General features: G+C 32.6%; 1 protein-coding gene and 2 long non-coding RNA genes across 3 annotated transcripts; 2 read left to right on the forward strand and 1 right to left on the reverse strand.

Moving 5' to 3' along the window:
- The first annotated feature begins 263 nt into the window (after positions 1-263).
- On the forward strand, positions 264-12,384 carry LOC136273784 (uncharacterized). The gene is made up of 5 exons (XR_010712014.1): positions 264-520; positions 9,408-9,452; positions 10,396-10,466; positions 11,804-11,879; positions 11,978-12,384. It is a non-coding gene; the product is annotated as an uncharacterized lncRNA (long non-coding RNA).
- LOC136270211 (uncharacterized) lies at positions 2,690-7,321 on the reverse strand. Its single transcript, XR_010707955.1, has 2 exons — positions 6,638-7,321; positions 2,690-3,877 (listed from the first exon to the last, which is right to left on the reverse strand). It is a non-coding gene; the product is annotated as an uncharacterized lncRNA (long non-coding RNA).
- On the forward strand, positions 3,455-6,418 carry LOC117686412 (uncharacterized). The gene is made up of 3 exons (XM_066067122.1): positions 3,455-4,765; positions 4,934-5,061; positions 5,369-6,418. Exons 1-3 carry the CDS (start codon positions 3,455-3,457, stop codon positions 5,952-5,954), a joined length of 2,025 nt encoding a protein of 674 aa, XP_065923194.1. The 3' UTR covers positions 5,955-6,418.
- Positions 12,385-27,532: the final 15,148 nt, after the last annotated feature.

A 27,532-nucleotide genomic window follows, 5' to 3' on the forward strand; every position in this document is an offset into this window, starting at 1 on the left:
CAATGTAAATAATTGATCATCATTGATATTGTCCAATTAAAGAAACCCAGGAAAGTTTTGTATTTCAATATCGATTTTTTGAACTCATATTTAAAACATATCCATTTTATTTCTCAAATTAAAAGAAAAGTGATGTTAGCACTGATATTGATCTACCTGATTATATTGAAACAGTTTATAGTCAAAAAGTATTCCCTAAATCAGGATTAAAACATCATGGAGTTTAATGCTCTAAACCTGCTGTTGTTTTTCAAATTTCTGTCATTTTCAGTGGCCATACAGTTTCAATATTATGAGGCCAATTTGGAGTTTGACAACAAACTTCCCATTTTAGAACCAATGGACAAAAAACATGCAGACTCACTTGTAAAATGCGCCATGTTCTGTGGTTCTGGATGCAAGTGTTTTAGCTTCAACCATCATACAGGAATGTGTCGTTCCTATAATTCGTGTCATATATTGAATATGACGAGAGAAGCAGGATGGCAATTGTACCTTAGTCCATCTCTGAACACGCTTGGTAAGTGTTTTTTAAAACTTACTTACAACATATAAAACCTTGAGCGAACAATCATTGAAAAGGTAAAACAATAAAGTTCCTTTTTACAGATAGTTTCAACGTCTTTACACTCCTCTTGGAATACTAAAGAAATTGAACAAAAAGAATTCTTGAAAGAAAAAACAATAAAAAAAACCCAAAATTTAATAGTTTTAAACATTTACACACTTAATTTAGATAACGAAATCTTAATATGATTTAGCATGATTTACATGTACGTTTTTTCTTCTACTCATTAAAATTCATCTTAATAGGATACATAAAACAAATCAAATAAAAAAAAAATACACAGTCTTCACACATTTTATCGATTTACAATTCTATTAATGTCAGATACACACAAACCCTTCAAAATGTAAAATACTATTTATTGGATTTTTTCATAATCGCTGATTTAAATCTGAAAAAAAATATGATAAAACGTTGATTAATTAAGGATTACGTTTACTTAGGGGCGAAAAAAATCCACTAAAACGAAAGTCTACGAATTTTACATTGTAGCCCCACTACTGTGGAGCTTTTTTCCCTTTCAAATAACTAGCTCAATGACCTACTTTTTATGCTAGTGACCTCTGAATGTTTATTGAAAAATTTCTCAAAATTTGCTAAAATTGTCCACCCTTTCCAAAGTCTTCTTTATTTTGTATTTATTAGAAATAATAAAACAATTTGTATTATGGTAAATGATAAAATATAAATAGCTTTACCAATTTCATATTCGAATAAATCGTTTTAAGCTCATTTTTAAAGTTTATTTTAGTCCAAATTTCCCCTATCAATTTTCAAAATTGTACCTATTTTTGATCGAGTTTTACAAAAAAACCTGACTAATAGGAGCTCCAAACCATTGATTGCCTAAAACTGTTTTTATTGTCTGAATTCTGTTGACATTAATATTATATAAGGTCAATTATCAAAAGAACTCGGTCCACAACATCCCTCATTTGGCCTAGTAAATTTGAAAAAATTACACAAAGATTTCGAACATTTCTAAGGGAATATTTTCCATCTATATCAGAGTCCAAATAAAAATATGCACTAGTTTCCTTTCACCGGATGTTTGCAAATGAACACTAATTGCCCAAACCCTACCCGGTTCACCATTTTCCGGGAAAACCTTGAAGTTTTACTAAATTCAGTCGTAAAATTCACCAAGAGCGCATTCATTACGGCTCAATTTTATTACAGAAAATAAAGATATAGCATCAATTGAATAAATTACATTCAAAATATTAAGCCGTAAACAATGCGCTCATATCGGGAAAAAATAAATACAACATTCGCGGCAACATCAAAGATGTCGTCTGGAAGCTGCTAGCTGTCAAGATCAAAAGAATAGCGTTTATATGTAACGAATACACGAAAGAAAGCATACATTTTTACTGGATTCATAAAAGTTGAAGGTGAGGTTTTTTTCATTATTCTATTTAATATATTCTGTAACCTTTAATAAATATAATTAAACAAACTTGAGATGAGAAAAGTCACGTCACCCTGTTCACATTTTGAGCACTCAGGGAGTCATGTCGGTTTTCTTCTTGGCTTATTTACTTTGTTGTTAATATCAGTCATAGAGTTTATACATGTATATAGTAGGCATGAATAATTATATAACAGACAGTTTATTTTCTGTGCTTCGTACAAGTTCATAACGTCCTTCTACTCTCATACCCATGTACATATACACCCACACGCTCTGATGTAGCAGAGTAGCATTACCTATATAACTTATACTCTTTATTTCCTTATCCATTTTCAATTCGTCGGTTTAAATTACTAAATAAATCAAACATTCTATAAACATGGACAAATGCCATTTATAGTAAAAAAAAAAATGTATATGAACTTTTCATAATGAAAAGAAAAAAAGTTTCTTTCACTTTTTGTTCTTGTAAATGACAATAAAACTCATACAAACGGACGAGAGAAAAACTTCGTATGACTACTTCAGATAAAGAACACATAGAGATAAATGTTGTTTATTAATTTTAATCATACCTTGTTTTCTATGTGATATATACGTTTGTTGTTTATTTATTTTTTTATTTCAATAAAGGGCAATAACTCGAATTGGCCAACAGGTGCGGATCCAAAATTTTAACTATATTAAAAAAAAACAATGAAAATGAATTTCTTTATACTACACTGTACAATTACCTTTATTCAATATTGTGGAAATGAACTTGACAACGGGAAATGTTTATCAATTAAAAAAAAGAAAATGAACAGCATATCAAAATATCAGCATATTGTAACACCCCCCCCCCCCCCCCCCCAATTTTTTTATGTGTTATTGTTAAGCTACAAAAAATTTGCAAATTTATATATGATTTGCAGCATATTCTTGTATACATTTTATAGTCTGTCTCATGTTACAGTTTCCAGCCATTTTTTATGAATTTTAAAGATAATACCGGTACAAATACCTGACAAATTGAAACAAGGGGAAAATTATAATTTTGTCATTCACAATTTGATTCTTCACAATTTTTACCTGGAAAAATTAACATGAAAGAAAACAAATTAATAATGAAAAATGTTTAAATCTTTCTCCATTCCAAAGTATTTGGGACACCTTGCACACTTTTTCAACTTACTGATCTGGGTACTCATTTTGTTTGCAATTATGCAAAATCCCCGTAGACTTTCTTATTTTGGTTGTTTATTAAAACTCTAAACAGAAGAAGGGCATATAAGAACAGAAAATCTGGACCCTTTTCATTTCAGTAAATGGACCGATTGGTAATTCGATAAAAAAGTATTACAATTGATTGATAATCAAAATATTAAGAAAAAAATGGTGGACGCAGAAACTTTAGACAGAGTATAATACATAACTGTGTGTTTTTATATTTTCCCTTAACATTGTATTTTATTAAAATAAATATTTCAGAAATGCCAGGTTCTGGTCAGAAACACTATGGCTGTTTCAACTGTCCTAATAGAGTAAGACAGAAGGATAGGCACATTATATCGTCTAGAAATAGAGCTTTTATTGCCAAATTAACAGGAAGGACTCCATCAAACAGTGACTTTCTCTGTAATAAATGCAGATGTATGTGCCAGCATCACATCAAAAGGAAAACCAGTATGCCCAGCAGGGTACAGCAGGTTCCAGCACAATCCACTGAAGCTCCTCCATTCAGTCCTCCATCCATTCCTCTCCCATTTCCCAGCACATCTAGAGGACATGCTTCATGCTGCATGTGCAAGCGCCAAGGTCCAAAGCTGGTTGTAGTTCCAGTAGGTGTAAGACATCACATCTTCATCACTAAAGAGGTCATCATCCCTGCTGGAGCTCGCTGCTGTCCAAACCACCTACAACAGAACATAGACGATCTCAATCCTTTATCTGATTCTACTTTATTTAATAAGACAGGAATCACAGAACTAGTTAAGTTTTTGCGGAATGAGGTTTTAAAGAAGGAGAGGACGAGATTAGACTTTGATAGCGGCGGGAATCTTGCTTCAACAGATTACCAAAGTCTGCTTGGAATTCCAAAAACAGCCTTTGAGGACTTACTGAAGTATGTTGAGGGGAAAGTGAAGGTCACTCCAGTAAGAACAGTGCGGACAACCTTGGCCATATTTTTAATGAAATTAAGAGGAGGGGAGTCAAATCGAATTCTGTCCACTCTATTCAACATATCCAAATCCAGTGTACATAGAGGTGTGAAATCAATACGGACAGTACTGATGAATGGTGGATTTGTAGCCGAAAATCTAGGATTTGGACATGTTACCAGGGAACAGATAATTCAGGAGCACACAAGACCTTTGGCCCAGATGATTCTTGGTGATACAGTTTCCCAGCCAGCAATACTTGTCCTTGATGGTACTTATATATATATACACAAAAGTGGCAATTTCAAGTTTCAACGACAGTCATTCAGTCTTCACAAAGGACGGCCACTGGTGAAGCCAATGATTATTGTATCCACAACAGGTTACTTTGTGTCAGTACTGGGTCCTTATATTGCTAGAAACAATGATGCTACAATCCTTAACCACATAATGCACAGCAACCTTGAGGACATTCGGAGTTGGGTACAGGAGGAGGACATATTTGTGGTTGATCGTGGATTTAGGGATTCCTTGGATTGTCTGGAGCAGATGGGGATTAATGCCAAAATGCCATCATTCCTTAACAAAGGAGATAAGCAGATGTCGACAGAAAATGCAAACACCAGTCGATTAGTGACAAAGGTATGGAATATAATTAGTATCAGTATATCTTTCAATTAAAGATATATTTGTAAAATAAATTAACGCTTGTAAATAACCTTCTAACCTAAATAGTACCATTTATGTTTGAGAAATGAAAGAAAAACCTATTAATAATTATGACTATATGTTCCATATTATGTTTCACAGATACGTTGGGTTGTTGAGTCTGCCAACGCTAGGATCAAGCAATGGCGTTACCTAAGACACATCCTACCTTCCAGTCAAATTCCCTACATTGGTGACTTTGTCAGGATTGTGTGTGCCATTTGCAATAGGCAAGTTATTACCAAATATTATAAATATATAAAGATGAATATATAAAAATCTACTGGGTCTTTTATTTATGAAATCAAAACTCAAACTTGCTAGATTTGAAATTTTTAATAAATATTTTAAAAAATTGAGTATCAATTGTACATGTATTTCTATTATTTTGCTATGAATATGTCATACAGTTATATCAAATAGATAAGGGAGTTTTCTTCTTATAACTTTTAAGCCTTGTATTTTTTTAGATACAGTTTAGTTAAAAAATACAAACATGATAAACTCATTACTCACTTCAATTTTACTTTAATTCAGATACCTAAAACCCCTTGCTAGTGGAGACACTGAAGAAGACCAGGCCCTTGGTGCAAAAATGGTTTTTCTCTCCAAGCAGGTGAATACCCTTCAGCACCATATAGAAGAAAACCATCTAGACAGACGATCAGTATGCTGGAAGGAGGCTGATGACTTAATGGACTTTCCAAACATGGATGAGGAACAACTTAGAGCCATCACATGCGGTGTATACCAACTGCGTCTATCACCATCCTACGCCCAAGAACATATAGAGGGAGACTGCAGCATCCAAGTCCACAGAGAGGAGCCAGGCCTTCTTCGTGTAAAACTGCAGAGTCGTCACGTGTCATCGAGATCCTACCTATTGTGGATACAGTATGGTGAGGGTGAAGTCAAGGCTTGGTACTGCAAGTGCAGGGCTGGTGCTCGTGTTGTGGGTATGTGTTCCCATGTTGCTGCCATCCTTTGGTATCTGGGACATGCTCGCCATCAAAGAGATGAGAAACTGGGAGTGCGAGACTGGGGGGAGTTTGTTGATGATGCCACACTGGTGGATGACTCTGACAGCTCCAGTGAAAGTGATGAAAGTGGACCAGAGGAGTAGATGTGTGACAAGTATGTCCAGTTTAAGTTGTACATTTACCTGTACTGTTCTGTTTTTTCATTGTATGTTGACTTTGATTAACTAATGTTTTGTTTAATTGCTCAATCTGTATGGATGAGAGAGAGAGAGAGAGAGAGAGAGAGAGAGAGAGAGAGAGAGCAAGCATCTATCTTATTGAGAGAGAGAGAGAGAATGAATGAGCATATACATGTATTTTATTGATGAGAGAGAGAGAGAGTTATCACTTATATCATGCATAAACAATTGATATGTAAATGATTCAATGTATTATTCTGCAGCAATTTAATGTTTTAATACTCAAATACTTTGTATATATAATTGTAAGAACTGTAATGTCAGAAAAAATGCATGTTAATACATATCCTGTTACTCCTGTAATTAATTTTCATAAGCTAATCAACCATGATCTACTGGCATTTAATTTATTCATCTTTCCTGGCAAATATTATTTATATCGATTTAATACACATCATTGGTTTTTTTTTATTTCTGGGTTATGGATAATATAATGATTATGAACTCAGCATATGTTTTGTTTTATTTATCGACACCGACTGACTTGATCATGCATTAAGCTAATAAAAAATAACCTTCTATAAGCTATAAGCTTCATAAAAAATAGACAAATTAAATCAAGAAAATATTGATGTTAAAATACTTACACTTTTCATGTGGATAGTAGCTAGAATACTGATGTTCGCTGCAAATGTTGTTGTCAAAAACTCCCGAGTAAATTCGAGTCGACAATGTTTTTACAGGAAGCGGTGTCGATTTAGTTCGTTGCTGTGCACATATGGTCCATGTGTATCAATAAAGAGCATCCAGAAGGATAGTTTGAATAATTTAATTGAGTTTAAAAACTGATTATACAATTAATCTTTTCTTATCATACATTCTGAATAAAAAAAAATTTTTATTGTTATAATTGAGATCATAAATGCTTTTTAGTGCATCAGCCATGGTTATATGTACCCTGTAAATTAAGACCCTCGATAAAACATGTTACATGTAACCATATTGTTATTTTTAATTTTACCGCAGCATATTGCAATCAACAAAATTATTAACACAGTTATCTATTTTGATTTCCCTGCATACATATTTTTCAATTATTTGCTGAATATAATGCATATGCATGAACACAGCACTGTGCATCGTGATCATTTTCATGCAAATAAGCCGACTTGACAATTTATAACACCATATTTAACGACGTTCTACAAGAAAACTATGAGAGATAATAAAAAAAGAAAAACATTTCCAAGAAGCACATATTCTAGAGAGTATATAATGGTAAAATTTTCAATATTTGAAACTTGGCCATTTTTCATGGTTTGTGGATCGAGTTCTTTCGAGATATTTTATCTTAAATTGATTTTATGTATTTTAAAGATCTTTATCATCGCGTGCCAGCCAGTGATATAAAATTATATACTAGTTAATACAACCATAACATAAGTAAAATTATTAGAAAAAAAACACATAAAAACTTAACTTTTTCAATTATATTGCAAAAACATTTTTTTTAATAGAAAATAAGAAAATGAAACATTTAGTCCGAATTTTCTCTGTTTCAATATTTATCTACATTTGTCTGAGCACATCTTCTCAAATGAACAAAACATGGATATCAATATCGATAATTGTGAATAACACTGTTGTTTTGAGTTTTTAAAACAACTTTGGACTTCAGTAATTGAACTTTGTAAAATATTTTTTTTTAAATCTCAAACCCTGAGTAAACGTAATCCTTAAGATACTGTAACAACAATATGTTTTACGGTGTGACCGTTGGGGCGAGCGCAGCATGTGATCAAATAATGAACTATGATAAGTCAATAAAATAAAAGTAGCAACGTAACGTACATGAATTTGAATGCAAAATAAAATATAGACACACCTATCTTTTTCCAGTAAATTTTCGTTATTCATAATCTATAAGATTTCTTAAAATTTATTTTTAAATGGAATTTATCTCAGATTGTTCAATATTGTTGATTGCAGTTTATTTCCTCTTTTTTTGCTTACGTATAAAAAAATTTGACTCATTATAAAGCACCTCCCCCCCCCCCGTTAAAAAAAATATATATTTTTTAAACGTTTAAAAAAAAATGCTGATCAGTGGAAAATGGATTTGCCCCCCCCCCCTCCCCCCCCCCCCCCGGGAGCATGTAATAAATGGAAGTGAAAATAAAGATACCATTGAGCAGCTAAAGAGCTATATGCATACTAAGCACTCCCCATTCCTCGCCCGGATTAGAATTTTCTTGATTTTGAGAATTTCTTTTTGCTTGTGAAGATTTTTTGAATGATGCTGCTACGCCCCTTTTAAAAGCCGTTCCTGGAAATTACGGTAAATATAGTGAATAAAATAATTGTGAGCATTCATCCAAATGAGAGCAATTTAAGTTACAACTGTTTTCTATCTTTGAAGAAATGTCCCCATTCGTTACTTCTACAAGATTTTGAGAAGATTTTGGTATCTATATTTCAACAGATTTACAATAACTACTTAGAGTGATTTCCCCTTATTGTGACGTCAAAGTTCACGTCGGTCAAGTGTCGTCTGTTTCTTTGAAAACATCCTGAAAAAAAAACTACGCGAAATATACTGTTTTGTTTACTCAAAAAGTATGATGTTCTTGAAATTACACAATTTATCTGTTTCTCAAAAGTTTTACTTTGATTCTCGCGAGAAGGTATTCAGTCTAGTGAGATCGACCGACATTGATGAATTGCATTGTGGGTCGAAATTTACTGACGCCGAAAAATTCTGTCGGATCAATGTGCAAGAAATCCATTGTGACGTCACTCGAAAGGACGATAACTCCGAAAGTCTTATGTAATGGAATTACGTTGTGTCAGCAGTATATCTACAATGCATGTACATAGTATTCTATCTTATTCTCGTGAGAGTGTGAAATGGGAAACCATATTTACAGGGAACTACTGGGACGATTAAAACAAGGCATTACTGGTCCGATTTACTGACACCAAAAAAGTCCGTTGAATGAATGTGCAACTAGTCCGAATTTTCTATTCACACACGCCTTGTCGGTAGAGCTCGCTTCAGGCCAGCGCTGCGCGCCCGCGAGCTGCGCTCGCTATAATATTTTTTTTTATATGAAAATGATAACACATTAAATTGTAGAACACTAAAACAAATACGCGACTTATGCCAAGTTGATATCTTTTTCAAAAAAGAAAAAATAAACACATATGAACTCATATTCGACCGATTTATGTGTTTATTTGATTTTAATTATAAGTCGTCTGTTTGTTTTAAAAGGCAATGGTCGTTTATAACAGTTCATTTTATAGAACATCTGTCAAGTTTTTGTAGATATTTATATAACAAGTGCTTTCTATACAAATTGAAGATCAATTGTTTTCGTTTTAAAATAATTTTATACAAGGTTTTATACTTTTCAGATTCTCTCCAATTTTATCAAAGATGTTTGAATAAAAACCACGCCTGTATGTTATTTATTACTGATTGTTTTATATCATCTATCTATCTATCTATCTATCCATGTATCTATCTACATGAATTTATTTATTTACTTATCTTTAATATGTATCAATCACCATTCTCGTCCCTTTAGCTTAAATGTAAAGCTGAATTCAGATTAAAAACTATATAGCAACATAATGAAGAAAGTACTTTTAAAAAAGGAAACACATATGCTAATGACAATAATCAACAAAAAAGTACGAGGTTATCCCAGATAAACAGTTATATTTCTCAACAAAACACACTCAAAGTTACCTTAATATTTGTTCTTAACATATGTCATTTTTGACGACTGCTAAACAAACAACATAATGCCGAATGAGCATATTAAACATCCTTATCATGGATTATTGGTTACTTTTAGATATCGGTGTGTAAACGAATCGCGTATGCTCTCTTTTAAATTGACAGACTAGGAGTTCTAGAATAATTATTAACATTATAATCATTTAGCAATGTTAAATTACCTTAAGATTTGTTTAAAAAAATATGTTATTTTAAATGATTTCCATTTGTTTTTGAGACGACTATTTAAAAATGTTAACAAGAAATATGATACCAGATAAACACATTAGACTTCCTTATTATGGACGAGTAATTCACTTTAATTAGATCCGTGTAATTGAATTGCTCTTGCTCTCTTTTAAATTGACAGAGTAGGTGTTATAGAATGATTTTTAAAACTGTCACCAATTTAAATTGTTTATAGTGTAAGATGGGAAAATTATTCATGTGCATGGTTATTCTACTGCATGATTCATATTACGATACCATTTATCTTATCTGATATTCATATAAAAAAGAGCATTGCTCAAGACTTCTTTGCAATTGAAGCGTCCGAATTTCGCTGTTTTCTACATACACTTCAGATAGCTGGTTGTTAATATCATATCAATTTTCATTCAGATTATGAAGAAAACGCCTACAGGAATCAGTATTGTTTTATAAACTCAACTTTGACCTGGAACGATGCCAAGGTATGTTGTGTTTTATGTATAAAAACAATAGCCAATTGTTTTACTTCATGTACAATGTACCGTATATCACATTCGGTTCAATCAAACAAATTTGTTTAAAGATTCTGAATTTCTTAAAGGGGCATGGCCATAAAAGATAAAAATAAGAACCTTTGGGTATAGGATCATTCAGACACGGAACTTGTCTTCACGAACTGGGATCCAATGGGACCTCAACCAAACGGTGGCAATGATGAAAATTGTGTTTTGTCAGAATTTGGTTTATGGCATGAATATTCTTGATTATTCTTGAAATGATACTTTCTACCTATTTTGTGATAGGGGGGATAAGACGATGCGATGTATTTTATCTTTTTTTTCCATTCGAAATGAATTTAATTTTTTTTTTTCAGTTGTTTTAACCACTTTTTAAGTTATGAAAATATGTGTCAATTAAGTTAGTAATACTGACTTTATAACAATTATCTTCCCTAAGGGAGTTAACTGCCTTTTATTCCAGTTGTTAATTTCCTTAATTATCAAAGAAAGTTTATGATCAAAATTGATTTTCGTAATATAATGAAGACTTAGTTGAATTAATTCCTAATACATTGAAATCCTCGTTTGTCCATTGTATTTTATAACTAGAACCCAAATATTACCCCCCGAAAACGCTAAGCCGCGGGAAATAGCTGCTGTCGAAGGGGACGATGATCTTGCTATCGTCCAATTAGTCAGTAAATTGGTATTTTATTATACCGAAGAAAACTTTATTTGTCGGCGATACAGAGTATTTTGATAATAAACAAACTAGAGGTATCGAACTTTGAATTTAATGCAGCAATCAACTTACCTCAGAGGTGTTCCGAGTTAGAAAAAAGAAAGAAGGAAATCGAATGCAGCCGGTGAATAGATTCGATGACTATTCACCATAGTAAGATAGCACGGAAACTATTTCACGGTTAGATGAAATAGCATCTTTATTCATTGTAATTTCACATAAAAATTATACACGGTGGTATAATAAAATTTAATATCTGTAATAAAGAATCTTTGCAAGATTCAATATAAGGTTCATATATCATAGTTCATTTTATTTTTGTAATGCTAAAAGAATGCTTGAGCTTTCCGATGCTTAATCTTTAGCATTTTATGATTTTTAAGAATAGGAACGCAAAAAAAATAGTTAACCCCATACTGAAAAAGGTTTCACTTTCTAAAAATTAATGCTTATAATAATGCTAATTCCAGTAAATCTAGTAATTCTATGAAGAATAGCTTTTTTAAGAGTTGACTTTCATTTAAGTCAAAATGAATAAAGTGTTTAAATATCCATGCTACTTTTTAATTTTTTTTAGACAAAATGTCAATCATTTAATTCATATCTTCTTGAGATTAACTCGGAATCAGAACAGAACTGGTTAAAAGATAAAGGTACATGATTATGTTTATTATCCCATATTATTGATGTTCCAAACAGAACCTCAGCATTGCATGTAGTAGACCTTATTTCATTAATTTTAATTTATTAGTTTCAGGAGGCAGTTGGTGGACAGGCGCCAGAAAAGATGAAAATAAAGACCTTTGGGTATGGGATCATTCCGACACTGAAGTGGTCTTTACGAACTGGGATTCGAAGAATTTCCAACCGCACGGAAGCAATGATGAAAATTGTGTTTTGTCACTGTTTGAATTATGGCATGATTATCCTTGCAATTACACTTTCTACATAATTTGTGAGAGGGGAGAATAAGACGATGCGATGTAAGCAATGTCCAACTTTAATGAAAATTCTCCCGATGATGTTGCTATAACTCTAATAGCTACTAGTCGTACTTGAATGTTTATTGTTTATTAGACTCGTGTGTATATTTTATCAATTTTAAATTGTTACAGAAATTAATTTATCCATTATCTTACGTGTAATCACGAAACTTGTTTGCTGATATTTCTCAAATCGATATATGTTAATTCAACAATTATTCTATGTATTTAAATTACTTTTAATTGCTAATCTATTTATTTGATATCACATACGACTTTTTTAAAATTGCAAATGAATTTACTTTAAATTAAAGCAAATGCACAAGAACAAAAAAAAATAATAATAATTTAGAGGAAAGTGGTTTCTTTTTCATTATACTTTTCTATCTCCACATTTTCATTTGATTGTTATCTACCGTTCAATACATCAATAACACTGGTTTGTTGTTAATTTTTAACTGATCAGGTTATATATATTTTAAGATTTCAAAGCAATATATCAATAAAACGAAAATTAAGCAATTTGAAATAAAGACATATAAAAAGGTGATTCTCGTTTTTTGAAAGTTTGATTTTTTTAAAATATTTCTTTAACGTTTGATTTAATATGTGCATCATTAAAGAATTCCTTAAATTTGTACAAACTTAAAAAATCAACAACAACGAGAACACAAAATCCAACAACAAAAATACTAAAAAATATGAGTAAATAAATAAAACGAAATTCAAGAAAAACGCCTATCCAATTGTTATTGCAAATTGTGATTCCACTTCTTTTTCACATCAGATGCTTAAGAATAATTTTTACAATGACTCAAAGGGTAGATCATATTTCACTCCAAGACTCCTACTTAAATTCGTTTGCATTATATCATTTTTTAGGTTCAACCAGTACATGGTCTTAAAAATGAAAAAAAAAAGTTATTTAGCAAGGCATATATTTTTTCTAAAATTCAGAATAGAAATAAAAAAAAAACAAACAAACAAACATGCATTTTAAATATTTAACGATATGATGATATGATAATTGTCTTATAGAGTCCTACGTGTATTTTTGGTGTCTTCCCACTATTTTTGAGAGTAGGCAGTTTTTTGATGCTCAGTTTTACATACAGTGGGAGAGGAAGTCTTTCGTGAATTTTTTTTTGTTTATGTGTCGTCTAATCTTTTTGTCTGTTGGTCTCCACTCTTGTATTTTGGGTATTTTGTTTTTCATATATGTGTGTATAATAGGGGTTCATGATTGCATTCAGCACCACATGTATTATAACTATGTTACATGTACATGAATGACACCCCTGTTATGTACATGTATGTATCTTTTCGTCTTTACTTAATAAATGAGATCATTAATTCTAATACATTTGTTATGTTTTATGACTATTAGAGGAACAAAGCAAGCTCAGTCACCTTGGCAAGGTTTTTAAAAAGCAGAGGAACATAAACCTTATTTTAGTGAGTTAACTAATTTATCGACATATACATCACATTTTATGCAAACAAGGTGATATAGATCTGAATATTTATAATGTAGAAGTAAAAATGTATAAAAAGGTTCAATGAAAACGACAACCAGTAACAAAACCTCAATATTTTTTAGAAGCTTGTAAGACTATTTTGTATTCGTCGAAAGTCGGACAAAAAGTTTCGTTTAACATGCTGGACCCGAATAATTTAAAAAATGACATCACTGTGCCGTGTGTGTCGATATATGTCAATTTTGAAGTAGGATCTAACTAACATGTTATTCAACTGCCACATTAACAAATCTGTCATAAAATGTTATGGGTAATATTCTGGTGACACCAGTAAAAAGATAATTCTTCACACATGACATCAATGACAATATCATATCAATTCAATTGCCAACATATATATTTTGTGAGGTTATACGCCACGATAAATGATATTTCTGTATAATTGTGTGTGTATACATGACATACCAAAAAGAATTGAAAATTATATGTTTCTAAACACACCGATATAAAGAGTATCACTTGATAAATTTCTTCCAAACGTATTCAAATCGTTCAATCATTTAAAAATGGACTTGGCAATTGGGAATGAATACGATATTAAAATAATTTTAAAAATGAATATATTTCATAAAATTTAACATTTCAACGAACAATAGAAAATGTTTTAGCTCCTAAAATTTTATGAAACTGTTAAATTTTCTGAATGTAAGAAATGTCGATACAATGTTAAATGCGTTATAAAACGATTCACATTGGGGGATGTACATGTAATTTCTCTATCCTGATATCAGAGTAAAAGAAATCAAAGAAATTTTTCGTATTTCGACTCGCTTATTTTGAATTTCTAATCTAACATGAGCCTTCTAGGCTTTTGACTAAATATTGTGGATTTTCGAATCTTTCTGATATTAAAACAAAATATATCTCTAATTGATAGAGCGGATGATTCTAAGGATCGATTTTGACCGTAAAGCATTCAAAAACATTTGTTTCATTTCAATGATTATTAATCTTTTAGATCTCATTCGTATAAATAATTGATTGGAAGAACAATAACAAATTATTTAAATTATTTAGATTGATAACTTCAAACATTATGTATACAACCATTTCTAAACAGTTGAATAGTGTGTCACGTTTCTCGATGTGTTGATGAAGATTCTTTGAAATAAATTTGGCTTATATTTGGAACTAGTTTTTTTTTTATTTGAACGCTTAATAGTTAATTCATGTTACATCGCCTTTTCTGTCTCGCTTGATATGTTTCTTTATATTTCTCTCACGACATGGATATACTTAAATAAAATATGCATGTTTTACAGTCTACCCTGAGGTATTGTAATTTAGTTTCATGTCGCGCATCAAAAAGAATTTAACAATACAACATTAATCATTCATATATAGGTATTCAGACTTTTAGATAAAATAAAAGTTCGCAGATTAAAGGTTTTTTTCTGAAACACAAATATCATTACAAAGAACGAATAACAATTGTTTTTGTCCTGTGCCAACGGATTGAGATTGTCTTGTAAGAAATTTGAACAGGACAGTAATTAAGGATATTTAACACCATATGGTGCTTCATATTAGTTGTACATTATATTGATAACAATTAAAAGTACGTGTTAAAGAAGGGAGAAGTCGTGTTCAAACATCAATATTAGCAATAAAGTTGTAACAATTGCAATTCTTTATAGTGAAATAGAATAACCATTCAAATCGAAATAAAAAAAAATGAACCTTTTATGCTCATTAGCCTATAAAATAAAGATGGAAAAGTGCCATGTTGTCAATGTGGAACATACTGCGTTTGTTAGACAATTTAGAGAGCCAGAGAGAGAGAGAGAGAGAGAAAGAAGAGAGAGAGAGAACTAAGTTTAATAAGAAGAGCCAAAGAGAAAAGTCATTCCCTTATGATACCAGACAATACCCAGTGTGGAGGCCGCCTGTCATGAACGCAGCGGCCGGAAAAGGAGAGCAGACCTCCCCCCTCCCCCGCGCTGTCTGTAAAGAACTGAGGACTAATGTCTGAGGTCCATATGCCTGAACTGATAACTGTTACCCCATTGAATTTTCAAGGAATTGTTGCCATATGACCAAGTCATCCAGCATGCCACTACTGAACCTAATGAAATGATGAGGCTTCTTGATGCCAATGATTGCATCGATTAAACGCCTACAAAATGCTCTGCCGGGCGCCACCGTTTTGCATTCAAAGTAAAGTATGCCAATAAATGATTGCAGTGACTTAAGCTTGACTTTTTCTGCATTCTGCACCAATCAAATTGTTTGCCTTAACGTGTGTAGTTTGTCTGGAGGGAGCCGCATGACTTAATGAATTATGTCAGCATATATGCCCAGAAAGGTTATAGTGGTGTTTAGTACTGTGGTTTTTGTCTATTAAGATTGTTGGCCCGATGTGGTTGTTAATTTGTTTGAAAAGGTAGCGTGTGAATTGACAGAGGTTAGAATTTGGTGAACCAGCGAAAAGAAAACCATCTAAATAGTGCTCGGATTGCGGGACTGAGATTGGTTTATCCAGCGGAGTGAAAAAGCGAACTTTTCTTAAATTGCTCAAGACCCTAGGGCTGCGATGATAGATGTTACTTCGTCTATTGATAACAAAGTTGAGAAATAATTTGACGACGGGTTAGTGTTGATTTGTTTGTGTTATATAAATGCATTAATGTTTAAAATGCATCAATAATAGGTCTGTTACGAAGATCCAGGGAAACTGGACTCGAAAAAATGGTCGAAGCGTTCTAGACCGGCTTTGGTTCCGACATTTACACATGGTTCTTACGGGTCCCTTCCCTTGGGATATTCCTGCAATTTTTTACAGTTAAGAGTGTTTAAACTACATCTAAGTCCGAGGGCAACGTTGATACCCCACATCCCCAACCCATGATCAGCGGTGCACTTGTACCCTAGACAATTGTCTTCAATTCCTAACCTTCTAAAGGTCTGCCGCCCCATCCCTCCACACCCGCAGGGCCTGCACCCCAGCCCTCGGGATGTCAACATGCCAGTCCGAGGGGGACCTCTTCAGGGACTACTATTATGCACTGCGATCCAGACCCACACCGCCTAGGTACTCATCAGTGCTGCAGCATCAAGCGGGGGACCCCTTCTGCAGCGCATGTATTCTAGCCACATGTAAACCTAAGTTGTGTAAACCTATGTTATGTCCGGACCACATACTATCCCTGGCCCCCGAGCTATCAACCTATGGTTAGCCCAGTTGGAACCCCGCTAGGTCTGTTTGTACCCCAATCCAGTAACTTTGGTTACCATGTACCCGTGTCGCTACCCCAACCTTACTATTTAAGTAAGGATTGGGTAGGGTAAGTAACTCAAGTTTAATCACAAATGTACGAGCCCATGGAAACCCATGTACACGCAACCCCCCAGCTCCTGTCATCATGCAGAGTCCACCTAGGAAGACCTCATGCAGTCATTGTAGGGACCCACCCGCATCTCGTAACAAGCCAAAGTACAAGAACCTGCGGCACATGTATGATGACATTGTCTCTCCAAAGGGCCTTATAATAGAAACATATATAAGCTTACAATGTACTTGGATATTTTAGGTCATACGAGTCACCTAAACCATACCGGGACCTCGATAGCAGGACCAAATGAGCAAAACATGCCTTTTTTTTTTTTTTTTTTAAATCTTCTCTATATTGCCCATAGGTCAGGGGTTCAGGCTCTAGTATGGGACCAAAAGTGCCATTTAGTGAAAATGTATTAAATCTTTAAGGAGGTTGGCACCTGAAAAAAAAAACAGGAATGTAATTCATTCGAAAACCACTTCGATGTAAAGATAGGGAACTTAAATGTTCATTTATTTTATTTGTGACCCATGTCACATGCCATTTTTGGAAATATAGGGCCCCGAACAGAAATGATAATTTTCCTGAAAATTTTGCTAAAACTTGACATAGAAATTGATAATTTGAAGAATCAAACAAATATTTACAGTTTGAACTATTATTTATTTATGATTTTAATACAGTATAAAGTTGAACACATGTAGTGATTAAAAAAGTAAAATCTAAGTCAAAGTTTAAACATTCTTGCTTTACTGTGGCTTCAAAGACCAGTACATAATGAACACAACAACACATGTTACACAATTTTGGAGTAATCAAATTGTAACGCAAATAAAAATAAAAAAATATTGATGTCATCTTTTTAAAACTGTGCACGAAAGAACTTTTTTTTCATTGGTAAAGTTGTTGACATCTTGTATGTAATGTGTTTTGCAGCTCACAATTGTTCTTTTTTTTTTTTTTTTAGAGAAATTCCATATGTTTACAACATACGTGTAAAACATGACATCCAAAGATTCTCTAATGATTTGCGATGGTATTTGTCAAGGCTCAGGGATAGAAAACACACAACTCGTAAGATAAAGATCACATATCACATACATCGCAAATCATGCGACATCGTCAATGTATTGTGAACGTTAAAAACAAACAATAAACAAACTAATTAAGTGGGTGTCATCAAGTTTACAATGCAATGAATGCTATGTCTTGGCTTTCAATGTTTGATAGGTGTCTCACTGCAGTTCCTTACAAAAGACAGCTGTTACGTTTTTGGGGTTTTTTTTGTATTATTTGCATTATGGTATAGAAAGTTCAAGCTTGAAGTAAATGGAAAAGATAGACTGGGTAATTATATGTGTTGTCATTACTGCTCTGTAAGCTCACAGATTTGTTACATTATATATCGTAATGACAATGTATAGTTGAAAATGAACATAGATACAAAAAGAAAAAAGTACAAGTTAAACAGCTGATTTAATTGGACCTAGCTGTTTATTTGTGTCCAAGTAGCGCAGTGGACAATGCACTCGCTTTTCACCGCTTCGACACGAGATCGATCCCCGTGATCGACAGTGGTAGTATGTGATATGGTTTGGCGGTCGCCTGCTTGGACACGTGGGTTGGGTTCCCCCCGGGTACTCAGGCTTCTTCTCACACCAATGATTTCTTCGCGCTAACATCCGTGCCAACGAGAAATATTAATAACAGTTGTAGAACTTGCTTATCAATCGTTGTAAAATAAGTAAAGTTCAGGTTTTTTTTCAGCTGTTTATTTGTATCTTATTTCACACAATCATGCCTCACTGTCACTGATTAAACATTATATAAAAGGCTTGTAAAGTCCGTCAAGCTATATGAGAAGTGCATCATTGAAATATTGATTTAACATTGTATCTCTATAAAATAAAACAGTTCACTGAAAAAGATTCATAGTGCAAACTCGTTTAGATAATCGTAAAAGTTTAACCTGTGAACAAAGAAAACTTCAGAGATTCACTCTCAGATGATTGGTAAAAATGAGATAAGAAAATGTATCTAAATAGTTAATGTTTAATTTAATTTTGAAAAAAAAGATAGTGAAATGCTTTGAAGAGGATGGAATTTAATTAGTCCATTTATAAGCATATATAAATGAACATTTAACAACACAAGCTTGCTAACTTCGTAAAAATAAAATGAAAATGTATTATAAATAAAAAAAATATACCCATGAAAAAATTTACGAATCATTTAAGCGTGCATTAAATGAATGATTATCCTACCTTACAAACAATTTTTAAACCAACCACAGAAACATCTGGGCAATGCTTCATAGCATGAAATAGGACGTATGTTTACATTTCACTTTTCAGGCACGTAGCATCGTTTTTGAAAGGGGGGGGCAGACTCATCCAAAAAATCTTGACAAGCAAAAAAAAAAAAAAAAAAAAAAAAGAAATTAAATTTTTTTTGGGGAATTTGAAGTTTTCAAAAATCTTCAAATCCTAATCCGGGGGGGGGGGGGGGGGGGAGTAAAAAAAAAAAAAAAAAGAAAATTTTAAGTTTAACAAATCTGCAAAATCCTAATCCGTGGGGGGGGGGGGGGGGGGGTGGCGTACTGTATAACTTCAATTTCACTCCTCATTTCCTTATTTTCATATCAATTTTTTTTACATACTCCCAAAAAAGTGGGGGGGGGGGGGGGGGGGGCTAACTCCATGCTCATTCCATTTTTTATATGTAAATTTAAAAAAAAAATGTTGCTGCGAGAAAAAGTGGGGGGGCCAGCCCCCCCCCCCCCCCCCCGGCCCCCCCGATTCTACGTGCCTGCTTTTCTATGCCATAAGTACCAGCCAAAATACTTAAATCATAGTAGTTGTTGTTATTCCCATTAGTAGCAGGCGATATATACTGGTTTATTCTCGTAGGAACAACATCAAAATATTTATACATCCCTCTCTCTGTCAAAGAGAGAGAATATTACGAAACATCACTGCAAAATTAGAGTCTAGTTTGTTAATCTCCATGTATAGCTGTAAGGTGGAGGTTGAATCATAACAGGATTGTGAGTATCCGTAACCATGTCATTATCAAAAGCAGGTGCTGTCGATGTTCTTTGTGTTCGTTTATGTTCCATCCTACCTCTACCGGTATCAGGATATGTAAACGTAGAAAACTGTTTTAACAGTATTAAACATACTTATATTTAATATATTATAAACAATGTAATCATCAGTAGCATTCATCAGAAATGAATCTATTCATTTCAGTCAATTGAAATGTGACTAATTTAGTTTCCTTTTCAGACCTTTCAGTTAACATCTAGTTCACCCTGTGCATATGAAAGTTTGTAGGTTTAACGCTTTGTCTGTATATGTATAACGGTTTCAACAAAACAATTAGTACTGTTGATCAACTTAACCGCGTACCTATTTACCACTTAACAGTATTAAGTTGTCATTCATCGCTGATTTACGTCTATATGAAGATATTAGAAAGTCCCGCCGACAGTGTCACATGCAAAGTGTTTTTGTGTTGACAGCGGATTAAAATACAGACTTAAGACAATCTGATTTTAATCGTTTTTCTTTTGAAAAAAAAAATCGCTTTGATCAGTATTACATACGTTGCAGATACAAATTTAGTCTTATAGCCGTTGAAAAATGGAAACAAATACCTTGTATTATAAGCTGATTATAAGAGGCTCGTCATTCTACATCGACAAACGCACATTAAAAAAAATAAAAACATGTCAACAATCATTATCATATCTCAAAGTACTCTAAATAATGTTACGCCAAAATATAAGCAATTTTATTTTAACTTGTCTCTACACTGTCTATTATCATTCTTCATTAAAGATTACGGTAAGTTCATTTCATCTTACTTCTGCCTGCTAGATTTTTGTTAATTTGAAGTTCAATTGACATGTGATAATTCATGCATAATAGCAAATTATTTGTTCATGAACTTGTAAAAAGCAAATATTGCACGATATTTGGCCGTTGGCAACTTTGATGCATCAAAAATTGTGCCCACAAAGTGATTAATAATTATTGATTTTCTGCACAGCACTTTTGCTTTATGTAAACATGAGACATAATGTACATGACAGTTCTTGCTTTAAAGCATAATAAGGGTAATTGTTTTACTTTAAACTTTTATACTCAAATTGTACGTTACTGAATTCTACATGATACATCTTTATCGCATTTAAAGTTAGAAGCCACTTTGAGGAAGTTAGAAACCCTCAATTGATAATAACAAAACAAAAATGAAGAATCTGGTGATAAAACAGACTTATTTTACGGCAAAAAATAAAAATAAAATAAAATACGGCAATATTTTATTAACGACTAGATTTCGACCCGTGCGTGCACTGGTTGAAATTGCATATGATATTGGACATTTACGAAATAGATTCATCGACACACCGTATTGTTGACATTTACATAACCAAGATTTAAGACTACAATAATGCTAATAATTTCACCTTTTTTTGGTTTTGTTCTGTTTATCTTTTTTTTAAATTGGCATAATATTCTGTCACTAACAACAAATAAAATGGAATCCGGATCGAAGCAACTTAAGGTATACAGACACTTAATATATGAATTTCATCATCAATATCACTTAAAACAACTTAAGGTATGCGTACACAGAATATATGACGTCAAAAATTAGTGAAAAAAAATCATCCAATTAGAACTGCACTTCATTTTCCAATAACTGGCAATTATCTCTTTTACAATAAGGTATTCTTTATATAGCTTCAATTTGATCTGATATGCCGCATATGTATGGGAAAGTCCGTGTTTGTAACATTCTTGGTTGAATCTGTTAATTACATTTGAAACAAAAAAAAAGAACCTAATCAGTTAATCGAGGGCTGAATTTACAATTTTAAATTCTTTATAGAAAAATAGGATGGAGCCCTTCATGATTCATTGTATGCTCATGACCATAAGCCTGTTGAGTGCGGAAGCCATGTCATTCAAAACTTACGGGGGAAAGATTGAGTTATTTAACAAAGTGTCTATATACGAACCATTAGAAAACAAACATACAGGCTCTCTTCTTAGGTGTAGCGTGCTTTGTGGCATTGGATGCAACTGTTTCAACTTTAATTTAAAGACCGGCACGTGTCTTTTATATAACTCATGCAATCCCTTGCATTTGACAGTCTCCGAAATCGGATGGAGATTCTTTACTGACCCCTCTCTTGATCCAATTGGTGAGTACATGTTGTCAGATCATTTATAGATAATTGCAAAGAAAAATAAATACATTTACTAAATACCAGTGTATGATTACATAACAAATTACAATGATCAGCGCGCATTATATCATTTTATTTTCCATTATATGATTGCTATAACTACTTAAATCTTATTTTGTTGCATGCATCATTTACATTTACTCTAAATTCATCAAAACTTATGCCATGGCAAACCCAGATGCGTATATGTTTTGTTCATTTCACCCCAACATTCAAATAAAAATCAGAAGGAAAATCATCGTTTCCTTCTTATGAATTACTAATTCATATTTCCGTGTGTCAATGTATACATGTATAGAATGCTCATTTGTCGATCCACTTTAATCATTGTGTTTAAATTATTAAATTAATGAAACAAAAAATGGTCACTTAACAAAGTCCATATTTTTTTTCAACAGTTTTGTAATCAAAATTGTAACAAAATGTTTGAATCATTGAATCTTACTTTATTCAAAAAGAAAAGTCTCGACTTTCCCTATAGTATCATTAGGTAGCTTGCGGGTTTACTTCCGGTCTTGCTCAGACGGTTAACTCTTGAAAGAGTCTTATAAACTAATTTGTGTATTATAGAGAATAGTCTTTATTTTTCAAACAAAATTAAAAATCTTTATTTTTCAAACAAAATTAATAAACAGAAAAGTGATTTTCTTGAATTTTTTTTTTTTATATTGTTAGTATTTTAAGTTAATCAGCACTTTTCTTTTACAAATAAGGTGTTTCCTTTTTCTGCATCTAATGCTTCAAAAATGAAACATTTAAAATGAATTATAATGTCCTGCACCGTGTGTTTGTGTTAATATTTCAATATAAATCCATTTATTAAAATGGGTATATATAATCAATACGTGATAAAAGTTATGATCGACAGTAAATAATCAGCATCAGACGTGTTGTGTTTTATGATAATACAATTAATTCTTTACAATGTACATCCCATACCTATAGATATAAAAGGCACACATCAACTTTATGCTAAACGTTCCCTAAACCGTTACATTATGATGACTAAACGTCTTAAACACTATAGAAAAAAACATATGTGATCATCTTAGACAAATATTGTAAAATTGTTAGCATTTTAACTTAACTAGCGCTTTCCTTTTACAAATAAGGTGTTTCCTTCTTATATTCATGTATTTCTACAATTTACAGAGAACAAGAAATTTGGTTTCGTCGTTTTATTTATGGGGAGGACATCAAATGATACGAAGAATGTTTACATTGCATCCAAGAAAGGTGCAAGCATGAATATATCAACATCCCAAGATCTTGACAACTCCTTAAAACGGCAGATAGACAGAACGGTTAGTATAGCGTCAAGTCAGCATATGATTTTTCCACCTCAATTGGAACTTAACAAGTTTAAGAGAGAATTGAAGTCAGTATTCATAGAAACATTTGGCGATTCTTTTGTCGTAAGTCTGGATAATATGAAATGGTATGCTGGAAGCTTAGGACTTATACCAATACATAAACTGTCTACCTATTATGTGGTTATATCGACAGAGCCTTCGAGTTCTTTTAGCAGTCAGTTTGCTTTGGCTGCTATTAAAAACAATACATCGGTTTCAATAACTTTTAAGATGAAACAAAACATTCCTCTCTATATCCATGGAAACTCCTTTTTGAATGGCGATGCATACACTCTAACACTTGACCGATTTGAAACATATCAAATTGCCCATGGAACGGATTTGACAGGAACCGTTGTTCAATCTTCAAAACCTATCGCAGTATTTTCAGGAAATGATTGTAATTGGCTTGAAAATATAGGTTATTGTGATCCCCTCATTGAGCAGGTTATTCCAACAGCAAAGCTAGATAACACGTACATTGTACCTCCGAATCCAAATGACCGAAACACTAAAGTTCTTATCACTGCGGTAGATCAGAGTAATATTTCCTACACAGTGGATCAAGCATCTCACACTGTTTCATTGAACAAACTGGATTCTTTTGATATAATAATTTCTAGCAGGCGAACGTGTGTGATTGAATCAAACACAACAATTATCGTTACAAGTTTTGGCCTTTCATCTCAGATATCTGATATGGGCGATCCTTCAATGACAAACGTACCTGGAGTTCATCAGTATATTGATTACTACAAAACAATCGTGCCATACGGGTTCAATTATAGTTATGTGACCGTGATTATGAAACAATCTTTAAAAGATTCCATCCGTATTAACAACACAGCAATAAACAGAAACAATGTTGTATTTGAAGAAAATGTATCAGCCATGAAATTATCATACAATGTGAGGTCCATACAAGTAGACGCAGGGGAGGTTACCATATCTACGGTCGGCGGGGAGAAGTTTGGACTCATGTTCTCCGGAGTTAAAGCCTGGGCTGCCTATGGTTTCTCTGCATTCAATCTGTGAAACTATAATATAGTAAAACCTACCTACTCCGGCTTATACCGAGTCTGCAACATATTTTTCAAGAACAGATTAAATGCGACTTAAAACAGATTAAATGCGACTTAAGAAACGGCAATACCTTTCTAATACAGATTCGCCGTTGCACTGAATGATTGATCAGCAAGAACATGCTTCATATTTCATGTTTTTTTTAATTACCTCTCTCTCTTTTCTTTCAATTGTTAAACTGGTTGGACTTGTATCCAATATCAAATAAAACGATTCTATCGTGTAAGGCTATATTATTTTGTACTTGATACATCTAAAGTAATAATCGCCCTAACGTGCCGTTTTACTATTACAGTTAACATTTTGATATGTTGTCAAAGCAATAATAATAACCTTTGAGATGAAACAATTTTTTATGTCAACTTTCGAAAAAAAGTACTATTTACTTTATGTTTTATTTTACATCAAATAATGGGTTAAATGTGTGTGGGCTTTTTTTTCATCTTAACTGATATGATTTCAATTTTGATATTGATAATTCAATAAAAAATGTTTAATAAAAACAGCAATAATCTGTAATTTTTAATCCCAAAATCAAGGACTATAACAAAAATGTCATAATTAAGATCAAAAGTCGTACAGGGTACAATACTAGTGCAGGGAGGTTTAATACATGTATTTACAATGGTTATAAAGTGAAATATACTGTGTCATTTCTACACACACTACCTAAATTGCATACAGTGAAAGGCCAAAAACTAAAATCTCTATCACGTCGACCTAAAACTCATATCTAAGAACTGCTATTAAAAACTAACATATGTTGTAGCTTTTCTTTCACGTAATGAAAATAGCATGTCCTCACTTGATGTAATCGTGGTGGTGGTAGGGACAACATGCAAAAGACAAACACCATATACATACTCATTATAACGATTGTTACAATTTTTTTTTCCAATAATTGTCATCTCACACATGTAAGAAAATATATTCTTTTAAAGCTTCAATTTAAACTGAGATTTCGCAAATGTATGTAAAATACATTGATGTTAGAAACATAAACATTATACACTTTTCAGTTAACTTACTAATTAGGGCAAATTGAAAAAAAATAACGATTTTTCGTGGGAAAAAAATTACAAGTCTTTATTTTGACGAAATGTTAAATCAGTCGTTGGCGTTTTCTCTCTTTTATCAGACAGCAGCAAAATCTAGAGTTGCCTTTCTTGATATTGAAAGTTAAAATAACGGATTACAGTGCCAAGAGTTATCTATTTTTGATTCAACAGATGTTCGTTGTATGTGTCTTTGGCTATATGGTTAACAGAATTCAATCTTTATTTTCCAAATACAAAAAAATAAACAAAAATGAACACACATCAAATCATCAGTCCCACGAAAAATTTAATCGCTTAATTAAGTCCTTTAAAGCCCTTCCCTAGTCAAATAACTCCTGTAAAACTAGGCCAGCCTGACCCATCCGTTACAAAGACATATGGAAAAAAGCATTGGCCAAAGATGAAAACGATATGGTCCACAAAGAGACGCAAAGCTGCCATCATTCAAATGGATGTAGATTCACCACGGTGTTATAAAGCAGCGAACCAGTATGTTTGTCTGAACAAGAAGATAGATGAAAACACACACACACACACCAAAAAAAAAACAAACAAAAATAAACAAACTCCCCCCCCCCCCAAACCCCAAAACAAGAGGCCAATACGCCTTAACGGTCACCTGAGTACCATATCCCATATACAAACTTGTCAAGGAGTCGCATATATGAATTTAATTAAGTTTCATTCTAGAGTTAAAAATATATATATATATATATATATATATATATATATATATATATATATATATATATATATATATATATATATATATATAATACAGTGAAACTCGGTTATAGCGAAGTCCTAGGGACAAATGGATTTACTTCGTTATATCCGTAATTCGTTATATCCGTATTACGAATTCGTTATAATAACTATAGCGAATTCACTATATACATGCTTTCTTCCACCAGACTATAACTTTTGCTAATTGAGGCTAAAAATAAAAATACATTACTTTGATACCTTTAATAATCGGCCGATTGTGAATTGAAAAATTTATATTAAAAAAAAATTCATTCAAATAATTATGTTAAATGGTAGTGCAAACTTTTTAATCTGTAAAGAAATTCGTTATAAAAGTTTTAATTTTCGTTAATTTTCACCTCTACGAGATTCAAAATCAGTTCGCTATATCCGTAAATTTATTATATCCGAATTCGTTATAACCGGAAAATTTTGCAAATATCTCATAAGATTTTTACCGGGGACTTAAAAAAATTCGCTATATCCGAGAATTCGCTATATCCGTGTTCATACTGAACGAGTTTTACTGTATTGTAATGACGACCGCCTCCCTACCTGGAATCTTTCAAAAAGGACTTTGAAACCTATGATTTTAGCGAAAAACTTAAAGATCATAATAGAGTGCATGGCCCGATATTGAAAAGGTGCAAGACACTGATAGAAAATAATTTTCCCATATTTGTTAATTTTCATTATATGTTTTATGTGTATGTGTTTTCATAGAAAAACTAAAACAAGGCGGCTAGTTGACATGTTTTATTTAAAACTACCTCCCTGCACCCATCCCCAGGGGCAGACAGAAATCCTTCTTTTGAGGGCATTTAAACAAAAAAGAAACAAAAAAGCATTAAGAAATGACTTAGTGTTACTCACTTCTCCTGTTCAATTATTTAGATTTCACCATCTGGCATTTTTACCAAAATCATTTTACATGTACTGCTTATCGGTGATTTTGGTTAGCCGATTGCTATTCCTGGTGAAGATATTTTTTTTTTCTTCTAGATGTGCGA

This window comes from Magallana gigas, chromosome 1 (assembly GCF_963853765.1).
Source record: "Magallana gigas chromosome 1, xbMagGiga1.1, whole genome shotgun sequence".
Classification (NCBI taxonomy): domain Eukaryota; kingdom Metazoa; phylum Mollusca; class Bivalvia; order Ostreida; family Ostreidae; genus Magallana; species Magallana gigas.